The 23171-nt window shown below is 38.9% G+C and overlaps 3 protein-coding genes across 4 annotated transcripts; 1 reads left to right on the top strand and 2 right to left on the bottom strand.

Annotated features, from left to right (window-relative positions):
• Positions 1 to 469: 469 nt before the first annotated feature.
• LOC117453378 (protein eva-1 homolog C) lies at positions 470 to 11247 on the bottom strand. 2 transcript variants are annotated; one of them, XM_034092201.2, is made up of 8 exons: positions 11050 to 11247; positions 8971 to 9176; positions 8758 to 8881; positions 7952 to 8104; positions 7380 to 7523; positions 6843 to 6914; positions 6675 to 6755; positions 470 to 1011 (listed from the first exon to the last, which is right to left on the bottom strand). In XM_034092201.2, the coding sequence occupies exons 1-8, from the start codon at positions 11132 to 11134 to the stop codon at positions 626 to 628; spliced, it is 1251 nt and encodes a 416-aa protein (XP_033948092.1). In that variant the 5' UTR covers positions 11135 to 11247; the 3' UTR covers positions 470 to 625. The 2 variants fall into 2 exon arrangements, with proteins under 2 accessions (XP_033948092.1, XP_033948093.1); XM_034092202.2 differs by lacking the exon at positions 6675 to 6755 and having other exon boundaries at positions 11050 to 11239.
• Positions 11248 to 14437: 3190 nt separating this feature from the next.
• On the top strand, positions 14438 to 20550 carry clic2 (chloride intracellular channel 2). The gene is made up of 6 exons (XM_034093082.2): positions 14438 to 14724; positions 16471 to 16580; positions 17621 to 17746; positions 17851 to 17951; positions 18661 to 18842; positions 19936 to 20550. The coding sequence occupies exons 1-6, from the start codon at positions 14671 to 14673 to the stop codon at positions 20095 to 20097; spliced, it is 735 nt and encodes a 244-aa protein (XP_033948973.1). The 5' UTR covers positions 14438 to 14670; the 3' UTR covers positions 20098 to 20550.
• A 94-nt stretch (positions 20551 to 20644) lies between these two features.
• Positions 20645 to 22731, bottom strand: urp1 (urotensin-related peptide 1). Its single transcript, XM_034092209.2, has 5 exons — positions 22629 to 22731; positions 22150 to 22278; positions 22018 to 22058; positions 21494 to 21599; positions 20645 to 20890 (listed from the first exon to the last, which is right to left on the bottom strand). The coding sequence occupies exons 1-5, from the start codon at positions 22729 to 22731 to the stop codon at positions 20859 to 20861; spliced, it is 411 nt and encodes a 136-aa protein (XP_033948100.1). The 3' UTR covers positions 20645 to 20858.
• Between the last annotated feature and the right edge of the window lie 440 nt (positions 22732 to 23171).

Here is a 23171-nt window from a genome sequence, read left to right as displayed (position 1 = left end):
TTAAAAAAAGAAGGATTCATAATAAATGAACACATTTAAAAAGTGTCATTTTTCATGATGAATATGTTTAACTTTTCACGCTCAAAACATTTTGCTGAAAATATTAAACAATATTTTGAATTCAGGGCTTTAACCTTTTTATTAGTAGGCATTGTAGTATTTTTAAAGAATGGTTTGTAACCTTTACTCAAATAAAGCATCTACATTTGGGCAAGGACTTTCTAGGAAACATCACTTAAAATATACCTAATTTCTCACTCTACTAAAACAACTATTATTATTTACAATGTTGATTGTACACTATATAGGCTACTGGTTTGACATTGTATGTGACATCTTAAAACCAAAACAAATATGCAGAAAACTTCCCGAGGCATATTCATTTGTCCCATTTGTTACATTTCATAAAGAAATACCTTCATGAACAAATATTCTACTGTTAATCTTCATAAACAATTCATGTAACACATTGTATTTAACTCTTTATTGTTAATAGTCACTTTGACAAAAATGACAAAACATGGATAAAAAAGTTTCATTATTTTGAAAGTCAATTTCAGTCCAAAACTTTAATGTAATCAGAAGGATTATTTAGCAATAGTTTCAACTGTACATGTGACTTCTCTCAGTTGTTGTAGGTTTTAATCTTATGAATGGCATAAGGGCTGGAGTCTCGATGTGGCCAAATGTCTCCGTTGGGCAGATCCCTCGTCTGTTCCACCTCACGTTCAACCATCTCGACCGTCAAAGTGGAAGGACTGAGGATTTCTGTAGTGCGGTAGGATTGTGTCAGGCAACGGAAGGACGCTGTGTCTGAGATGTCATCGTCAAAGAGATCCTGCATGAGTTCCTTTCGTTTCCTGCGAGAAGCTTCCAGCTCCTCCTTCAGGTCAGAAACCAGATCTTTAACATCCCTCACCAGTGTGGAGCGGACACCAAACAGGCAGAGCAGGAAAACCAGACCAGCACAGATGCCAACCATAAAGTACAGAGCCACTCGCTCTGGGAAATCTGAGGGAGAATGAGAAGCGTGATGATTGTGAATCACACTAAAATCTAAATGTGGCATGAGACACTGAAAATACACAGATATCCATCCTGCTAAACATCCTGACCATACATATTTACATTGTTGTGTACACTTTTAACCAGTAAGCTTGTGTGCAAATAGAGATATTCAACATTTAAGATGTCAGAGTTGGCTCTGGATAATAAGAGAATAAAAAAAAGCTTATCATGCTTTAACTGTATAATAGTCCAGCAGATATGTGAAATATCTGAAAGAATTGTGCTTTTGATGATAAAAGCATGACATTTGACACACTGTTAGAGCATGCCCTACGGAAGATTTTTGGCTATAGGGCCATCGCAAATTTGTCCAATGGTGCCAATAGCCATTGGTTGTTATTTTACCAGTAGTTTAGGATCTAGATTCTAGACCACCTAGGATCTTGATTCTGGTGGCTAATCCTACATTTTCAAGGATGGGGAATGCATTGGTACTATTTACAACATGCTAGAATGTAGCTAACTATATGTAGCTGGTATTCAGGGAACAAAATACACAGTAAACCATTAACATATTTATTATGGTGAAGTAATAATACATGTTACATAATATATATGTAATATTACAGGTTTTCAACTAAATGCAGACTTAGTTCTGAAAACACAGTCCACCACAGTGGCAAAGGGCACTGCACTGAATTGCTGCCTTGACACATTTGCATTGTCCACTGCACCCCTTTTTGCATCCACAGCGGAGGAGTTCACGAGAGGCCTGGTAATGTGGTCCAGTAAACTTCCCATCCACCTGTGGCCTTCCTCTTCCACCCCCAGTCACCTGGAGATGGGAGTTCAGGGGCTGCAAACATCATCTGTCCCCAGCAGTGACCAGCTTGTAAGGCAGCACTCTTTGTGTGCTGAATCAATGCTGCTTATGTTGGGGGGAATCCTTCAATTGTTCTACCTTTCTGGGTGAAGAGCTACTTGCGTGCCTGATTGACTGACTCCTGGCTGCTAGTGCGGTCATACAATACCAGAGAGCAGTGTCACACTCACTTCCCCTCTTCTACGACCAGGCCAAATCTGTGGCCATGATTCGTCATTCCATCGATGAGGAAGGCAGGCATTAGAGATTCTGAATCCTGGTCAGATCACTCTGGATCAACCTCTATACGCTGTGGCTAAACAAATCCAGTGGAGCTGGCCAGCAACTCAAAGTGAAGATCATTTTATTGTGATGTTTGTTGAGTTTCACATTGAGATGGCAGCCCTAAAGGTACTTGGCGACCTCCTGGAGGGTTAGCGGGTGGACAAGAGCAGTGTCGTGTTCCCAGTTCCACTTCTGGTCTATCATCCTGCAGCTGGAAATAGAGTTGATGATCTATGTGCGATCAATAAGAGAGGCCGACTTCCTACTTGACATAAATGCCTTGACCAAGAGTGTGTCTTGGTTCCTTTCTCTGGGACACACCCACTATGCCGGATGGATACCAGTCCACTTACGTGACATGATTGTGCTAAAAGATAATCATCCTGATGTCCATGGACAGTTTCTGAAAGGAAACTTTGCTGTGAAGAAGACGACACGCAGCTTCTCTGCTATTGCCATTGACCAGGCCCACGAGCAGAACAATGCCTCTGTGAAAGGTGATAGTGATGCTGTAGGCCTGACCGAGAACCCTGCAGCTCTGCGACGCTGGATGGTGTGAAGTTTGAGGCCTCCACTGAGAAGTGAAATAAGACTGACACCCGGCACCATGAGCAGACCAAACATGCACAAATGGCATTTGCACAAGATGGTGCCATAAGACATGGGCAATCCATTCTGTGAAATAAGCAGTGAATATCTTCTTGTACTGGATACTAGAGACCTTGCAGATGCAGCACTCATTGACCCTCTGAACCAGATTGAGAAACTCGGACAGGACGGGTATGACACCTACAGTGGAGGAAATAAGTATTTGATGCCTTGCCGATTTTGTAAATTCACCCACTTACAAAGAAATGAACAGTCTATAATTTTAATGGTAGGTTTATTTTAACAGTGAGAGTAAGAATATCAAATAGAAAATCCAGAAAATTACATTATATAAAAGATAAACAATTATTTGCATTTAACTGTGGGAAATAAGTATTTGATCCCGCAAAAAACAAGGATTCTGGCTCCCACAGACCAGTTACATAAGTACATTTCCTTTAGGAAAGTACCCCTCATATCAACTTGTTACCTGTATAAAAGACACCAGTACACAGAATCAATCAATCAGATTCTAACCTCTCCACCATGGGCAAGACTAAAGAGCTGTCTAAGGACCTCAGGGACAAGATTGTAGACCTGCACAAGGCTGGGATTGGCTACAAAACCATCAGCAAGCAGCTTGGGGAGAAGGTGACAACTGTTGGTGCGATTATTCGGAAATGAAAGGGAACAAAATCAAATCAACAATCAATCACCCTCGCTCTGGGAATCCACACAAGATCTCGCCCCTTGGGCTATTGATGATCATGAGAAAGGTGAGGTGTCAGCCAAGAACTACAAGGGAGGAACTTGTTAATGATCTCAAGTCAGCTGGGACCACAGACCCAAGAAAACTATTGGTAACACACTACACCATAATGGATCAAACCCTGCAGCGCCCGCAAGGTCCCCTGCTCAAGAAGAACATGAAAGGCCTGTCTGAAATTTGACACTGAATGATTCAGAGAAGGCTTGGTAGAAGGTGATGTGGTCAGATGAGACCAAAATGGAGGTGGAAATATTATGCTTTGTGGTGTTTCTCTGCTAAGGGGACAGGACGACTTCCCTGCATCGAGGAGAGGATGGACAGGGCCATGTACTGTAACATCTTGGCCAATAGCCTCCTTCCCTCAGCCAGGACACTGAAAAAGGGTCATGGATGGATCTTCCAGCAGGACAATTACCCTGAACATACAGTCAAGGCAACACAGGAGCTGCTAAAGAAGAAGCACATTTAGGTGATGGAGGGGCCTAGCCAGTCTCCGGACCTTAATCCCAAATCTGTGGAGGGAGCTGACGTTTTGAGATGCCAAGAATCAGCCTCAACACCTTAAGGATTTGGAGAGGAACTTCAGAGAGGAGTGGACCAAAATCCTTCCTGAAGACCAACTATAAGAAGTGTCTGACCTCTGTGCTGTCCAACAAGGGTTTCTCCACCAAGTACTAACGCATGTTTTGCAAGGGGATCAAATACTTATTTCCCACAGTTTAATGCATATCAAATTGTATCTTTTATATAATGTCAATTTCTGGATTTTCTTTTTGATATTCTTACTCTCACTGATAAATTAAACCTACCATTACAATTATAGACTGTTAATTTATTTCTAAGTGGGCAAATTTACAACATCTGCAAGGGATCAAATACTTATTTCCTCCACTGTATGTCAGTGAGCGCCTGGTCAAACAGACGAAGCCCATCAAAGATCCCATCAAAAGGAAAAACCTCCCTCTATTCAGCCAGCCTCCAGTCCGAGAGAAGTCCAGGTCCCAACAAAAGCTCTCATCTCTGAAGAATGACTGTTCTCTGTTCTCTAGGCTGTACATTGTATCTGAGATACGTGATGGAAGTCTGGATGAGTTTTTTGGGATTAATTATGTGAAATATAATATACTTGAAAACCAGGCATGTCCATCATCATTGTCACAAATGGGCAAGCTCAGAACTGGTACCAAGTCAGACTTGGTGGGCTGTTTGGAGGACCTGATTTCTTTACAAGAGAATGCATCCTACCCCACAGTTAAGGCTTCATCCTTGATGGGCCTACTCTTGGGAACATGCTACGACCTAGTGCTGCTAAGACGTTTTTTTATTATGCGCAGAAAGCGTTCTCACCATACATCCTGTCTCAGCTGGAGCATGTCAGCAGAATTGATGTTGTGTGGGATGAATATTTCCCCAAAAGTCTGAAGGCTGAAACACGCAGCAAGAGAGGGAAGGGAGTTCATAGCCGCGTTGAGCCATCCAGTGTCATTCCTGGAAACTGGCCAGAGTTTCTGCGCATTGAAGACAAGAAGGCTGAACTGTTCGTCTTCCTGGCAACCAGTGTGACAGCCCTCAACACTGGCAAACAAATAATCAGTACTTGCAACATGCACACATGAGGAGGCTGATACCCGCATCCTACTGCACCTAGGAGATGCTGTGAAGGAAGGGTATGCAAGGTGTCAATACGCACAGTTGACACGGATGTGGTAGTACTGGCAATCACAGCAGCCCAATCCCTTAGCATCACTGCTGTGGGTTGCCTTTGGAGCTGGGAAGAGTGTTCTGCATTTAGCAGCTCATGAGATGGCGAGGTCACTACGTCCAGATCGATGCATAGCCTTACCAATTTTCCATGCATTTACTGGATGTGACAGTGTCATCTTTTGGTGGCAGGGGCAAGAAGACGGCGTGGGATACATGGATGACGTTTGATGATGTCACGAGAGCCTTCTGTGCCTTGGCTGCCACCCCAGACTCCGTACACAACTGGATGGAGCCTCTGGAGCGATTTGTGGTATTGACCGCACTAGCAGCCAGAAGTCAGTCAATCAGGCATGCAAGTAGCTCTTCACCCAGAAAGGTAGAACAATTGAAGGATTCCCCCCAACACAAGCAGCATTGATTCAGCACACAAAGAGAGCTGCCTTCCAAGCTGGTCACTGCTGGAGACAGATGATGTTTGCAGCCCCTGAACTCCCATCTCCAGGTGACTGGGGGTGGAAGAGGAAGGCCACAGGTGGATGGGAAGTGTACTGGACCACATTACCAGAAGCGACCCAGGCCTGTTGTGAACTCCTCCTGAATGTGTCAAGGTAGCAATTCAGTACACTGCCCTTTGCCACTGTGGTGGACTGTGTTTTCAGAACTAAGTCTGCATTTAGTTAAAAACCTGTAATATTTCATATATATTATGTAACATGTATGACTTCACCATAATAAATATGTTCATGGTTTACTGTGTATTCTGTTCCCTGAATACTATACATATAGTTAGCTACATTCTAGCATGTTGTAAATAGTACCAATGCATTCTCCATCCTTGAAAATGTAGGATTAGCCACCAGAATCAAGATCCTAGGTGGTCTAGATCCTAAACTACTGGTAAAATAACAACCAGTGGCGGCCACTTTCAAAATTGGCGCCATTGGACAAATTTGCGATGGCCCTATAGCCAAAAATCTTCCTTAGGGCATGCTCTAACAGTGTGCCAAATGTCATGCTTTTATCATCAAAAACACAATTCTTTCACATATCTGCTGGACTATAACCTTTCAATGATGACGTAAAAAAAAGACTTTAACAGCTTTCATGCATGTGCCGCTTGATTTTAATTTACTGTAATCAACTGAAAGGGAGCATAAGGCTGACTGATGTAAGGATCAACACAAACATCTACGGCATCTTTTCGAACATAGTAAGCAGTCATCTGAATATTTTTGCACATTCTGTATTACTGCATAGAAAAATTGACGAGGGCTCTACAATGCAGAGAAGAAGAAAGATATAGGCTTATACACTTCTAATTATTTCCTTTGCTTTGTGTCACTGTGTCAATTTTGTAGGACTAAAACATGCAATCAAACCTTACAGGCCTTTTTAAAGTATGATCTACATGTACATGCAACCCTATAGCCTGAGGTCTACAGGCGTCACTGCACATACCCAACATTTTTTCAATGATCTCCAGAGAGTTGGTTAAGAGCACGTTATGAGGCCTGTAGGTGGGGCCAGTGTACCATCCGCCTGCAGGTGAGAGGAGTCTGGGCTCAGACACCAGTCAAAGTCTGCTGCATGTTACAAAAACCTGTGCATTTGGAGTCTTTCTCTCACCATGTGTGTAGTCTGAGATCATGAAAGGATCAGTTGACCCTCGACTCACATCTGCCAGAAGATACCGGGGCACTAAATAGAACATTTGACATTTTTGAAGGTGAAGCGTACATTTAATAATTTAAACTTTATTTACATTTGAGTTGAGCATCAACATGTATTAACAATAACATTGAGTGAATTACAAAATAATATTAAAAGGAAAAAAAAAAAACTCATAGCTATACTTAGAAAGAAAATGGGAAACTATTATATATATAAAAAAAAAAATCAATTAGAGAATTTAATTTGATAGACAGATTAGGATAATTAAGATGTTATATAATAGACAGTTGTGTTAAAAGCCCTAGAATAGTGCAATAAGATAAGTCAATTTGATAGACGCATTTCATATTAAAATGCACAATAAAATACAGTTGTATAGAACCATTACCAGTTTGAATGTTTTTGAGGTAACATTTCTGAAATGTCCCTAAGATATAAATAAATGTATTTTAAGGAGGTGCTGTATGCAGTAACATCTAGTTTGTAACGTACCACAAGTGAAGGACACCCGCAGGTGTTTCCTGGTGCCGGGGAAACACGGGTCCCCAAAGGTTTGGGTGTCGGCCACAAGTGAGCAGCTCGCTCTGCTGTGACACCGTCGTGACACCTTCCTCAGAGCCGTGGAGGACAGACACTCTGAAATAAATAAAGGTTAGTATGATAAATAATGGTTTTATTCTTAGAAATCTGATTATTATTAACATTATTAACTGGTATAAAATCTAAGCTCGGTTGTATGCTAACAAATTAACCTTCTTTGTTTCATGTTAATAAAAGAAAAATTATCAGAATGTCAGAATTATTTAGACAACCTGTTTTTATTACTTTGAATATACATTTGTAACAGTAGTAGTTTGTCATACAAATGGTTTCTAAATTTGCCATCTCTACGAATCATCTCTTTTAATGTTTAAGACTATTGTATTTATGTACACATCATCCTTGATTTAACTAAACTAAACCAAACTAAAATAATAGGACCCACTAATTACTCCCCACTTATGCCTAGAACTGATATTTGTTCCACTATATTTTCACTAGCAGAGAAGGAGCAGGTTTCAGACCCATGTCATTGTGTGATCCAGGTTCCAGGGGACAGTGAGGACTGCCGTGCAGCAGGTGTCCGAACGAGGCGGAGTAGATGGTGAGGACGGTGTCGTTTTTACAAGTCAGCCTCAGACGCTCATTCTCACACACCAGCCTGCTGCGGTGGTGCTCTGAAGAACAGATAACATATAAACACCATTAAAGAAAGGAGTATTTCCATGCAAATTTAGTAAGTAGACTTGGCATGTTTTAGCTCATGAATGACATATTTTGTGTGAAGGCTCCCTGTCGCAATATACCGATAAAGATCATAATTCAATTTTATAAAACCGAGATAATAATATTATGTTAACTATCAAAATATGATAATATAGTGTAGATAATCCAGTACCTCTTAAATCACAAATCAAATCTTACATTTCCATTTCCAAATACAGGATTTCCTTAGACCCCTTTTTTTAGGTATGCTTTGCTTTTTGGTCGTAATAGGTTTTTCTGCTGCCCCTGTCCACAGCAGTATATGCTTAATAAATTATGTCAGTTTTTACAAACAGGGGAATGCTGCCCGCCATCTACAGTACATAGTACACTGAATATGGATAAGTAGCCTAATCAACCCCACTTCACAACATTCAAACTATCTCTGTAATACGATAAAGCCTAGATTGTTTGCATGATAATCTTGAACATGCCGAACAAACAATTCTGCTATTGCTTCATATATTTTTTTTAGCAACCAAACTGAATGAATTGTTGGCACACTGACACTACTGTTTTAGTCAATGATTCTCCACATTACAAATATAGGACCATGGCAACATACCTGGTCTGCACTTGTAGGAGACTAGAAGGTACTTGCTGGTGAGAGGACAGGGGTCCTGCCCAAACACTGGACTGAAGACGGGGATGTGACAGGACCGCCGATCCTGACACTCTGACAGCACTTTCTGCAAGGACAGGGAAACTTGTTGACTACAGTACTCTAAATCTCCAGAGCATTTTATTTAAACATAGTCTGATTTCACATTCGGGATACCTCGGTAGCGACTGGGGAAGTGCATTCGTTATCCTCCTCTGCAGTTGTGTTTGTGTTTGCAGAGGGACACAAATGCAGATTAGGAACACGTCGTCCATAGAAAGCCGAGAGGACGGCCACAGACGTCCTGGAGGGACACTTGATGATGAGCGTGTCTCCTTCACAAGCATGAGCCGTGTGGTTCTTCAAGATGTTGTGAAGGTAGACTACAATAAAAGCAGTTGGTTAGCATACAACTCCTGAAAATCTACATTATTTTTGTCCTGACACTGAGGCTATTATCTTGAACATGTGTTTTTTATCTGTCCTGGTCTACCATGAAAAGCACATCCTGAGCGCTCTACTGATATAGCACTGACAGAGAACATCTTCGCACGTACTGTATGGCAGTAAAGGAGATTATTGATCAAAATAAGTGGTCATATAATCTTTTTTTATTTACAACAGTTTTAGCTCAAAATGTTAGATGTTATTTTCAAGACTCAGTCCTTTGTAAATACAGTGGGACATGCTTTTTCTCATTGTGAGACATTTTTGATTTTCTTCAACATATATTATATTTGTTTCCAATATTAATCAAAGAAGGACATTGACTCAACCCTTCTATGGTGTTTGGGTCTGTGGGACCCGTTTTCATTATTTATCTAAAGAAAAATGATTTCATCAACTATTTTTTCAAACTCACTCAATGGCCTTGGCTCATTTTCTGTGAAGAACATATATCAGAACACATTTTCAATGACCACCAACTAAACCCCCCCTATACATTTATATTACATACAGGATGTTCGGGTCCACTGGACCTGGGGCCAACAAAAGTGCGGAGAATTCTGAGTGACTTTGAAGAAGAGGATGAGATTGAGCATCAGCTAGTTACAAAAAAAAGACAAGCCACAGGACTAGCCGGTCAGCAGGCAAAAAAACTAGTAGCACTTTAATTCATTAATGTGATCTAACAAATGTAAAAGGGCAAATATTAACCATATATGCTGTTTATATTGCTTGTAATTAGGATGAAGTAAACATCTGTTGAGTATTTTAACATAAAATAGTTTGATTGTGTTGAATTGAATCCCAAAAAGGCAGTGGGTCCACCAGACCCACGAACACTGGCTGAATAACAAAAATATGAACACCACACAAGGGTTAATTTCTGCTAAAGAGGACATCTTTGTAATATATTTCTTACACCCAATTACTTAAAATATGGAAGAAAATCTATTAAACTTACTTAACGACAGTTTCAGATTTGCTTTTCAATAAGAAGGCATATGATTTCCCTTCCCCAAAAATAAATAACATTGTGACCTATAAGATGCTTTTTTTAGTGTGTGTGTGTGCGCGTGTGTGTGTGCGTGTGTGTGTGTGTGTGTGTGTGTGTGTGTGTGTGTGTGTGTGTGTGTGTGTGTGTGTGTGTGTGTGTGTGTGTGTGTGTGTGTGTGTGTGTGTGTGTGTGTGTGTGTGTGTGTGTGTGTGTGTGTGTGTGTGTGTGTGTGTGTGTGTGTGTGTGTGTGTGTGTGTGTGTGTGTGTGTGTGTGTGTGTGTGTGTGTGTGTGTGTGTGTGTGTGTGTGTGTGTGTGTGTGTGTGTGTGTGTGTGTGTGTGTGTGTGTGTGAGAAAAAGAAAGGCAGTACCAGGCACTCACTCACAATGAACTATTATTAAGCCCCTTAGAGCCTGCAGCCGCACAAAAAATGGAAATCTCTGATGAGGTCAGATGGAGAGATACACTGCAGTGCTAACGATAGATTTGTTTGTAGAGATACCTTTGACATTGTCTGAATATATCAATGTTACCATAATGCCATCCATCATAATAGCCAGGAGGCAGGCTGCAGTGTGTCTTATGCTTTAAAGGGATATATTATGTGAAGGTCTAAGTGCAGCACCCTCACTCTGGTCTTTAACCATGAGTTGCAGCAGCTGTTTAGAAAGCAGGATATGCAGAAAAAATTCAAGGATGCTTAATATCTCTCTGAAACTTCCTTTTCAGTTACAGTTAATGGCTGAGAAACAACTGTTCAGCATTTTAACCTACTCAAAAAATAATAATACTTGACATTGAAAACAAAACACTTACGAGTGAAATCGGGAGCTGAATGAGCGGTGTGAATCTTCAGGGCCAAGAGAAGAGATAAGAAGCAGTAAGTCCATGGCACTTCCATTGTGTATATCCTGCAGGAGAGACCTCTGGGTTTTGTTTGAGTTGTCGTGCTATTAACTGTCCGGGAGACGGCGGTCAGTAGGTCAATGATGCCATTGTGTTTCCAAGAAACAGCCACCCCCTTCCAGCAATAAAAAAATATCTGCAGTGCAGTTAGTTGATATCTAAGCTCCATGTTTAGGGGGATGCATTTACATTTAATCTGTAGTCTTTTGATTTAAAGCTCTGCTGCATGTTCAAACGAGAATAATATTGCCGATGAAAATCAAACATCCTTCACTTTATACGAGATTAAAATGCTGCAAAAAATCCCATGGTGTGACTTTTTGGTTGGTTGTTTTGGGTTGTGGAACTAAGTTAGTTCATAGTTTAACCTTTTGGGAGATTTTGTCCTAATTTAATTATTGATTTTATGTCTGTATTTGCAGTATTACAGACTGTTCGATGAGAGCATTAATGCCCTTTTCATGTCTGTGTATTAAGTATTAAGTTCAGGAGCTACAGCAAGAATGCAATTAGCTTAGCTTAATTTAGCTTGGCTTAGTTTAGCATCAGGTGGGTGCAGTTGACCTTCCTCTGTGCTCATACAATGGCAGCACACCTGGCAACCTCGCTGTAGCGACAAGACTCCAGTAAGTCACTGCGGTTCGCTAACATTTACATTTTAGATTTCTGTTATTATTCTGTACGAGCCAACAACCTGTTAAGTTGCTGTCCAGCTGTCTCGCCCTGCTGCTAGTCTTTATGCTAAGCTATTCTATTAACCTTCAAGCTCCATCTTTATACTTGACTCACCAACAAAATAATGGTATTCATATTTTTGTCCTAATCTCTTCTAAAAAATAAGCAATAAGTGTATTTTCTAAAATGTTAAACTAATTTAATACCTGATGAATGCTATTTCCAAAAGAGACCGTCTTCCCCCGAAAACTAAACTCATTGTAACAAAAACCCATTGACTTATTTTAAGTAATGTACATTATGTTAAGTTACCAGTAAGTTATGAAGCTTTTGCAATATAGAGATAACAGCAGACACTCATGTAGATCCACCAGCAGATACTCACTGGCATGTCAATGTTTTGTTAGCGCTGTAAATCGTGTGTGTGTGTGTGTGTGTGTGTGTGTGTGTGTGTGTGTGTGTGTGTGTGTGTGTGTGTGTGTGTGTGTGTGTGTGTGTGTGTGTGTGTGTGTGTGTGTGTGTGTGTGTGTGTGTGTGTGTGTGTGTGTGTGTGTGTGTGTGTGTGTGTGTGTGTGTGTGTGTGTGTGTGTGTGTGTGTGTGTGTGTGTGTGTGTGTGTGTGTGTGTGTGTGTGTGTGTTAGAAAAATCAAGACTCATTCTCTTGGACTGGGTTCTGTTTATGGAGAAAAGGCACTTTGTTTCCAGGAGGTCACTTCCAGCTGTGTGTGTGTCCAGCGGAGATATCTGCATCTCTCGGGCCTTTCCTATCTTTCGGTGTGTGGAAGAGGAAGTTAAAGGTCATTGACAAGTTTTTTCCACAAGTACTCAGGATATCTCTCCTGTTGAATGTCCTCACAGTTTACTTTAAAAGCTGTGATTAACTTTAGTTTGGTCTCTTACCCAACTCTGTGTGTGACAGTTGTTGTCATACCAACCAAACACTGACGCATAAATCATGAGAACTGTGACAGTATCAGCTACTGCTGCCACTTGTGATGGTGAATCAAAGCTCATATCTGAATGGCTCTCTAGTCATTTATCACACAGGCTCCAAAAAACACTCCCTCCATAGCAGAGTTATAATGGAGGGTGAGAAGGACACACTTTTTAATAATGTGCCTACGTTAGATTGACACTCCCACCTCATACTCCAGTAAATTCCTTTCACCTCCCATAGGAAGTGTCAATAGAGTGACTAATTATTCCTTAAAACTGTCTACTTGGGAGACGGGTGGTACCAGCGTGTGGAGGAGAGATTATCTTCAGACATTTGGAAAATCCCAGGTCATAACCTCTCTGACTTTGCAGATATTTAATAAAGAAGAGGAGGATACTATCTTTTTTCAACAATCTTCTCTCCCTCTTTTACATTTCCTGTGATCATTGAATCTTATTCATCACATTTCCAGGCTTTGTTTGGAATATCAATGTTTTTAATGGCACTCAGCCACCTAACAAAAATCGCATAGAGCGTTGTATCTTTCTTTCTTAAATTCCTAGTGATGCGTTGCATAACTCTGCCCATGATGTGTTATTTATTTGGGGAAGTCTCAACCACAGTTTGGGGATTTCACCAAAAACAACACTTTCCTCTTTACTGTAAATGATAGTATTACAAGAAACTGAGATACTGAACTAAGCCCTCACTTCCAAACACATGGGCTATGAGTTAAAGATAAGAGTACATATTTTTTATTTAATTACGAATCATACCACTTTGAATATTAAATGTTAAATGAAACGGAAGTAATATTTGTAATACTTTCTTGACACTTCAACGCATGCAAAACAAATCAAAGTAAAATGTGCCTGTTGCGTTACTGCAAATACCTCTGAAATATCCCCTTTTTGTTTAAAAAGAATAGTGACAAATCCAACGTGACCTTTTCCCTGAGTAGAATAAAGTAGAAAACAATTAGCAAAATATATACCATGCGGTGGGCGATTACAAGTCCTGCATTATAAGTCCAAATATTTGCGTATATTCAGGAAATGTGCTTTAAGAACGACAAATTAAACACATTTTAATGCTGAACTAATTATCTCAATGTCATGTTATTATTTCATACAGTAAATACAGTATTATAATTACCACAGTAAGCTGATGGCAAGATTAGCTGATCTTAATGAATGACAAAAACGTTTTTAAATGTATTTAAAGGAACTTCTTACAATATTTTTTAGCTGTTTGGAATTGAATAAAATGTATTAGTGTGTCAAATATATACAATACTGGCAAAAAGTACTTAGAGAACTCTAAGTCATACTTGATAACTTGCGTAAATGTCCTTAAGGAAAAATCCTTAAGGATGGGTTAAAGTGAAATCTAGGTTAGGCTATGAATGATATATACAGTATCAACCAAACCCTTTGTAAAACCCAGAAAACAATGCTAACGTTGAATTTGGGATCAGCCTTCCTCCTAATCTAATATTCCCTTCATGCCTAACAGTGTTGGAATGTGAGTGATCCATAATGAATCCTCTGAATGTGTGTGTTTTGACTCACACGCTGTTATCAGTTCCTGTGTATTGCAATAAGCAGAGGAAACTATTTTAGGCTCATAGATGTTGCTTTGGGTATATAAGAGGGAGTACCCCGCCCATCTCTCTGGATCCTCCCTCTCCCCTCACTAGTGAAGTATGTTCAGAGCGATAGCCTCCTCCTGAGACCAAACAAACTGAGCCAGGAGGTGTTACACTTTCTCCACAGAGACCATTTAAACCAGAGCAGCACCTATTCACTGCTCTCAGACTTCTCTCCATACAGCGCTGTGGGTGCAAAAAGACTTAAGCTTTGACTGGAACAAGGAATACAACAACAACAAAAGTTGTATTAAATTTGTTTTGGGACAACATGGCACTTCGACAGAACTCTGAAATGGAGCCAAGCATCGAGTTGTTTATTAAGGTCAGTAATTTTCAATTTCACTAATAACTTAAAAGGAGAAGTTGGCTGGAACATGTGAGGGAAAGTCAATTACACCTGAATTCACTGTCAAAAGAGCCTCTTGTGTAGATAAATTCAACAACATTAACCAGTTTTTATATTACTTGTTATTACCTGTTTAATGTAACTGCCTCATATCCTCCTTTTTAGAGGAACATATTTAGGTATTTGATTTAACCTTCGATTCAACCGGGAGGTCCCAATGAGATTAAAAATATGTTTTCATAGAAGAAAGAAAACACAAATTTCTCGAACTCATATTGCAGAAATAAATTATGTTTTGACAGTTTTACTAAAACAACTTTGACATCTTAAGGAATCGTATTCTTTCATTTTGGATTTAAAAATAGTTCTCAATTTAGTATTTCCTTGCAGGGAAGCAGAAAACACAAATGCCCTGTTTTCAAATTTCACTTCGGGAATTAAGGCAAACAAAGGATTTTATGATCACTTATCAGTATTGTATAAGAGGCCAGAGATCTGCACCATGTTGTTCGATCAATCAGAGGACAACTCTCATTTTGATGGGTGCCATTTAATGATACTGTGTGCTGCAGATGCTACAAGTGTTTCTTTCCCTGTTGAGTGTCACGGCGCTTATATTTTATATCTGTGAACTCTGACCACAGACAGACAGCCGACCTTATCATCGCACAGCCAGACGGAGCTGAGAGCGAACAGGAGGACTGGTACCCCCGCTTTACTTACACATATTTTCAGTTGTAAACCTCTATATCAAGAAAAATGATAAAATATCTTCCTTGATGTTAATAGCCAGACAATAACAACACGTGGAACTTTTCATTCTACTGGTACACAAACCTGTTTTTGTTAAAGGCATCTGTGCAGAGACGGATATAAAACAAGGTCAAGTGAGACTCAGAACAATTGAAGAAAGTACAATATGCTGTAGTAGACGGTACATTATGTCTCTTATGGGTAAGGGTTGAAAACTTCAACAGTTAACATTTAGGCTTTTGCTGAGAGTGACATCAGTCTTAGGTTTTCACGCGCAAGGAATTTGCATTGGTGCAAATACAGGAAACAAAAGCCAAGAAAAAACGCTTTATCACATTTGTTTAGTCTGTACCAAAAAGTGGGAGGATTATAAACACACACAATAAATAGTAGAGCACATAAACCTTATTTTTACTCTTAATAATAATAATTCCTTACATTTATTATAGCGCTTTTACAATGACTCAAAGCGCTTTACATATACACACATTACACATATATCATACATGCAATGGTCAGAAACTGTGGACAATACCCACAGGAGCAAGTTCAGGTGAAGTGTCTTGCCCAAGGACACACTCTTCAGGCTAGCTGTTTCTTTTTCCTTGTAGTCTTAATGCTAAGCTTTACTAGGCCAACAAGCTACTGACTGTACTCATGTTTACCGAACAGGCTGAGAAAGTGGTATCAAACTTCAGGAAAGAAAGCATATCATTTTTTCAAAATGTCAAACTTTTCCTTTGACATCAAGAGGGAGCAGAGCTAATAGTTGTTTTCCGCCACAACACAATGCCTGCTTTTCCCTCAATGGAGGAAACCGCCTGAACACGCCTTTCCTTCACTTTTAGATATGTTTATTAGCGGATCAGAGGAGAAAATATATTGTGATTTGCTATAACACTGGCTATAACAGGACATTTATGGCTCATGTAGTCGTATACTTAACATTTACTTGTTTGTGTTTTTCAGGCTGGGCATGATGGGGAGAACGTGGGGAACTGCCCCTTCTGTCAGAGGCTCTTCATGGAGCTGTGGCTGAAAGGAGTGAAGTTTACAGTGACCACTGTTGACATGAGGAAGTAAGCCCCCCCTCCATCAGAAACACTTCCTGAGCATCTGGTCTTGGGGACTTTTACACAGGACTCTTTTAAGAAGCAAATGAGAGAGAGAACTTGAGAGCAATCCAAATAATTTCTCACTTATCAATAGGTGTGTTTCTCCCTCTGTCTCACAGAGGGAGGAGGGAGGAGCCGTAAAGCTCCATGTACAAAGAGCTCTGTGTCGCTGTCAAACAAACACCTTCTTTAATTGAGGCTTTATTGTGTGAATTTCTCAGCGTCATTACCGGTGAGCAAATAAGATCAGGAAACTTTGAAAGGAAGCTGATAATTGAATGATTCATAACACACACACACACATACACAGCCGACCACTCCCAGCACAGTGTGTTTTTATAACTAAACACACAGCCAATGTTAAACACATTAATCTACTGAAGACATTTGGTTCTGACAGCCTCGATAACAACACGCTCTCAGTTTTGACTTGCTTGATAACAGTAAGATTAAATAAATGTACTGAATACATCTATAAGAAAGACATCTCCCTGCCCTACTTCCTCTTCATTTTTCAAATACCTTTTCCCTTATAGAGGTTTAAGCAAATGACAAATAAAATCTGCAATATAAATGGCAAACTTAAGGGGGTAAAACGGGCTTTATCTAAAACACATCGTCCATATCTCTTATTTTATTCTTGATATCTTCAACTTGCAAATTATACCTTTTGCTACAGCATGTATTCATGACAGGACCCACGTATTTTACTTTCCTTTTGTCTGTATCTCAAAACAAAAGAGAAACAAAAGACAAGCAACGAAAAAAGGAGAGTCGATACTGTACCACTTGTACTTTTCTACTCTGTTGCAGAACCTTTCAATATTCAGTTTTTCTGTATTTTTCTGAAAAATGTATTCCTCTTTCTGCCGTTCTCTTTCATCCTACTTTTCAAATGTAACCAATATTGCATAATTCTTTCAAAATTACATTTGAGATAAATAATTCCCTTTCGACTCCTTACTATATGATGCTTATTCCACATTTCTGCGTCCTCTCTGCAGGAAGCCCGCTGAGCTCAAAGACTTGGCCCCCGGCACCAACCCTCCTTTCCTCCTCTACAACGGCACCCTCAAAACAGACTTCATCAAAATCGAGGAGTTTCTTGAACTAACAGTGGCACCTCCCAGGTATTGTTGCCGCTTAATCACTAAACAAATATTAATCAGGTGTGATTGTGACGATGGCGTATTCTCATCAAACACGTTCACTCCCTTTCTCGCCTCCCCCGCAGGTATCCTCATCTCAGCCCACTAAACAGAGAGTCTTTTGATGTGGGCGCTGATATTTTTGCAAAGTTCTCTGCTTTCATCAAGAACAGTCCTAATAACACCTGTAAGTCGGACATTCATTCATTTAAATTCAAATAATATTATACATATCCTCAGATAAGCCTAGCAGAATCCATAACCTTTTTTAAAACCCATTATTAGAGACTTGGTTTTATTGTGATGTTGTTATTTATTGATTTTATTTGTATTTATTTTAGGAAAAGAGATCAAATATATGTTTAATATGTTATCACAGGACTAATGGGATTTTAATTCTATCTACAAAACATGTGATAAGCCTCTAAAATATGGTAATATTCCATAATAGACTTAAACAGCCAACAGTGTATTAAATAGTAATTATTAGCATCAACCAATTACTTAACTACTTGGTCCTTATGTTGTTACACATGTATATTATTATATTATTGGAATTGTATTTGTGATACTTCGATGTGTGGGCAGTCTAGTTGTTTGATATATAGCTGTTATATTTGTTTAGTTAATTTAACCTCTTGAAATCTATTGCATTTTATAAACCTATAGATTTTGTATGGTCATTTATAACGTAAAAAGTAACTAGAAAAGATCAATAAAAGTCAGATAGAAGTAAAAAAAGTACAATATTTTCCCTCTGAAATGTAATGGAGTCAATGAATAACGTGCCATAAAATGGAAGCACTCGTGCACTGTATTTGAGTAATTGTACTTGCAGTTACATTACACCACATACCATTACAGAAAACATAATCTCTGTGTTTCTGACCCTCCAGTCTACGAGAAAAACCTGCTGCGGGAGTTCAAGCGTCTGGACAACTACCTGAACTCCCCGCTGCCCGAGGAGATCGACCACAACTCCAGAGAGTCCGTCGCCGTCTCCAAGAGGAAGTTTCTGGACGGGGACCGCCTCACTTTAGCCGACTGCAACCTGCTGCCCAAACTGCACGTCATCAGGGTGAGACTTCGCATCTAATTTCCATTTTAGGGTCATCTCTAGTAACTATAGTTTAGTCTAAAGGCAGTGTTGCAAAGTATATAAGTACATGTGTGCTTTCTCCACTTCAGAGGTCTCATATACAGACATTTTCAATGAGTAATCTTTGAAGTTATTCAAGTTATTTAATTTTACAAATAAAATAGGCCTTCTTAAGAGTCAAGTTAAACGTTTGGCGTTAAACGTTGAGGCAAATTGTCTACATCTGTGCCTCTTCATTGGATGGGGGGTGTCTTGAGAATTGTAGTTCTGAATCCTATATTGACTCAAAGAGGTCGCTGCTAGGTGGAATCATTATTTGACTACACTAGACAAAACTCGCTCTATGAAAACGTGTACTCACTGCTACAATTCTGAGGAACTGACTTGATACTTGACAGTTTGTATATTGTACTTTTTTACTATACAATACATTCATCTATGCATGTTCATTTGTATTATGAGATTTTACATTAAGAAAAAAAGGTATGTTAAGGTTGTATAAAAGTATGCATTATTAGAGATCAATATTTTACCACCAGGCTTGTGACTCCTTACAAAACAATGTGTGTGGTTGTGGCCCCCTTGTCACCATTTATGATGTTAATAAGTTTCACAAAAGAGACATTTCCCATCCAAAATGTCTGCAAACCAAAGAGGTTAAACGATCGAACATTTCACAGGAAAAGCTAAACCAATAATACCAATGTGTGTATCAGAGCTGTTTTATTTTCTTCTTTCCTCTCTGATCAATCATCTCACAACCATTCAAATGTATTCATATTTTTCCATTAATGTATCATTATGTCCCCGAATCATGTTAAATCAATGCCAAGTACTTTTGCTGCATTTATTTTATTAAAGGTACTCCACAGCGAGAAAGACAAATATTATCTATATTTTAAATCCACTACATTATTATGAAAGTTATAGTTACTTAATGACCATAAAAATGGTGCATTGTACTATATTAAAGTATACTAAACTTTTTAACATGGTAATTTTACATTTTCTTTCTGATATTTATGAACATAGTATTCTTTATAATTAAGATTTTCCTTTCTTTGTATTTCAGGTTGCTTCCAAGAAGTACTGCGACTTTGACATCCCCGCAGAGTTCACAGGCGTGTGGAGATACCTTCGAAACGCCAACGAGAGAGAAGAGTTCAAACAGACGTGTCCAGCCGACATTGAAATCGAGAAGGCTTACTTCAGTGTGGCCAACAAGAGGAAATAAAACCTTGGATTCTCTGTAATTAAGTGTTCACTCAGTATAACTGTGTTGTGATCTGTAGAGGGCGCTACAACCTACAAATTAATATGTGGCCACAAAACAGACACTATTCCTCCTTAAACCTGTATTTTTGTTCCAGTAAGACTCTAGGACACGCTGAAGTAAAACGTTGTATTGGTTGTATGTATCCACATCCATAGTCACTCAGACAGATCTTTAAGCCATATTGAAAAGGCCAAATGTGCAATTATTGTTATTGTTTATAGTGTAAATAGATATTCAACACTTTTTTGATCAATCACCCTCTTTAAAACATACATGATTGTGTTACTGTGAGCAGCAGCTGCAGAAACCTCCACATACAGTTATTTTAATGCAAACCATGAAATACACTTCTGTATCTGATGTGATTATCACTGTCACACTAATAATAAATATCAAAATGATTTGTCATAATCTTGTTTTTTTGTGTGCTGACTACTAATAATACAATGCTCTTTTCTTTAGGTACTATAGATAAAAGAAACATCTTTACCTTGAAATATCGCAAGCAAAACAGGTTTCAATAATGGCATTTCTGATATTCAACTTTATTTTCAGCCACAAAAAAGACAATTTTACAACTTCAAAAATATAACTTTTGATCGTTCGGTGTAGATGGTGAATTAACTGGTTGGTAGGGGAAAAAAATGACGATGGAGAGGAAAGGCGTGGCCGAGCAGGCCGTGAAGAAATCACAGCAAATGTCCTGCAGCGTCCAGGCTTTAGTTGGTGACACAGTATTTCCAGAAACATGCTGTCAGAGGATCAGAGAGGGTCAGACACAGAGGTCACATGTGAGATTAACCTAACTCTAAATTGCCAACACTGTGAAAATGTTCATTTTTCATCATCACAAAACCACATTATCCACCGAACAAAACAATCCCTTAATGCATGACAGAGTAAAATAGTTAAATAAAGATAAGAAAATATTTTTCAAAAGTAAATAAACTAAAATATAATAAATAAACTACTTTAAATCATTACCACTGTTCATCGTCCAGTTATTAGATTATATTTTAGTTTAAATATTATCCAAATACTTTTGTCATCATCATTTGTTTAAATTGATATTATATTCTACTTTACTATATACTATATTCTACTTATATACTATAAATTGTTTCCTTTTCTGAATCTAAGGGTCTAAGGAAATAGATGTTTAAGAAAAAGTATAAATCAAATCTTGTCTATGCTGTTTGCTATTTGGGTTTCATTGTATGTAAACATTGATTTTAGAAAAGCCCAATACAAATAAAAGTTATAATGGTTATACATGCTATAAGCCTTTGTCAAAGACTGCAAATAAAGGGCAGGCGTGTTGAGTGATTGATGGAAGATAATAAGAGTCACTCACTTCTTTTGTTTGTTTTTGGCAAGTTCTGCTCTGATCTGAGAAAACCCTGAGAGCGAAGCTTGTCGGCCGCCGCCAGCTTCAAGACAGCTTCTCTGAGGTCCTCCACCTAAAAACAACACAGAAAACATGAAGAAAGCACACGCAGATAACATGGTGAACTCTGATCTAAAGCCAGAGCTGTAACTAAGTGATCACATTTACCTCCTTATTTTAACCTGTTCACAGTTATTCATATATTTATTTTAAGGATTACTCTTAAAGAAATGTGTGGCTTAGTTCCTGCATAAATTAGTTAAATCTCAGATTCTGAAATACTTTCTCTTTATAGATTTATAAAAATAATCAGAATTTATTTTCAGCCCCACAAAACAGCCTTCAGATTGAATTCATCTTGTTGCCTCAGTGACTACTTTTTCTTCGGCGCAATTTCACTTTTAACTTCTTTGAATTTCTATAAAGATATACAGTGCTTTATAAATACTTTCTTAAAGATAGTGTATAGAGAAGTAGATTATCAGCCTTACCATGTTTGCAAACTTGTCTTGTTGTATTGAATCTTTAGCACCTTCAAAACATAAAAATAGAAGTGCAATCATTATCTTATATTATAACCATTTGGTGACCATTTATCTGCAAGATATTTGTATTATTTGTACCTTTATTCCAAGACTCCCTTCCTCCATTGTGCTGCATCAGTAGAGGATACAGATTATTCACCTCTCTCTGCTCCCCCTCAGCCGTGTTGGGTCCATCATCCACCTCTGACACTAATTTCTGAATGAAATCTGTTGAAATTTAAAAAGAAAATGTGCTTTTACTTCAGCCTGTCATTATGAGATGAATATCCCTGCAGTGAGTTGAACAGAATAACTTGTCAAATATTCAAAACCATATCTTCAAGAGCATGTAAGAATACAAATATTTGAGTAAGATAAAATAATAACCTCAAAGGAAAATTAGGAATAATATGAACAGAGTTTGCTTGAGATTAGATCAATTGTGTATCATCATTCAGATACATTTCTCACATAAATGCAGTAAAGCAGACGTGCAAAGTGTCCAATTTAAAATAGTCAAATTGCCCTTAAGAGTGCAGCATTTTAAAATAAATGCAACAATATCAGAAGAGTCTTACCTGCCTGTGGCTCCAGGTCGGTGTCGGGGTAGAGAGGTAGAGCATGTGTCCGTCTTGCAGAACAAATCACAGCCAAGAGGTAAAACACAGCGACAGAAATCATGGTGCCTATATCTCTAGATGGTCAGATCTGGATTATAACTCTGCTCGGTAGAGAACTTCACTTATATATCCTCAGTGGCCATCCATCACAACCTGATCGATACATTATCATCACACCCAGTGTCCTTCTTAATGGTTTTGACGCGATGGATCAGGCGTCACAGACACAATTTAGGGTCCCCTGTCAATTGAGCCGGGGACTATCTGTGCTTGTACAGAGAGGCCTAACAAATGTTTACTCTGCAGCAGTAATCAGCGGCTGTCCAGAGCTCTGATGCTTTATGTCGGACATGTTTCTGTGTGATGGGCTGCTCAAACGTGTCATCGCTCATGTCTCAGGTACACAGCTGCTGGAAAGATGTCACTGTTGGTTTCTATGTCACTTTGGGTTGAATGACTGACATTTCTGTTAATTATGACTGTCGGATGAATCAAACACGT

The sequence above is a fragment of the Pseudochaenichthys georgianus genome, chromosome 10 (genome assembly GCF_902827115.2).
Source record: "Pseudochaenichthys georgianus chromosome 10, fPseGeo1.2, whole genome shotgun sequence".
Lineage (NCBI taxonomy): Eukaryota > Metazoa > Chordata > Actinopteri > Perciformes > Channichthyidae > Pseudochaenichthys > Pseudochaenichthys georgianus.
This window is presented reverse-complemented; position numbering and strand designations above follow the sequence as displayed.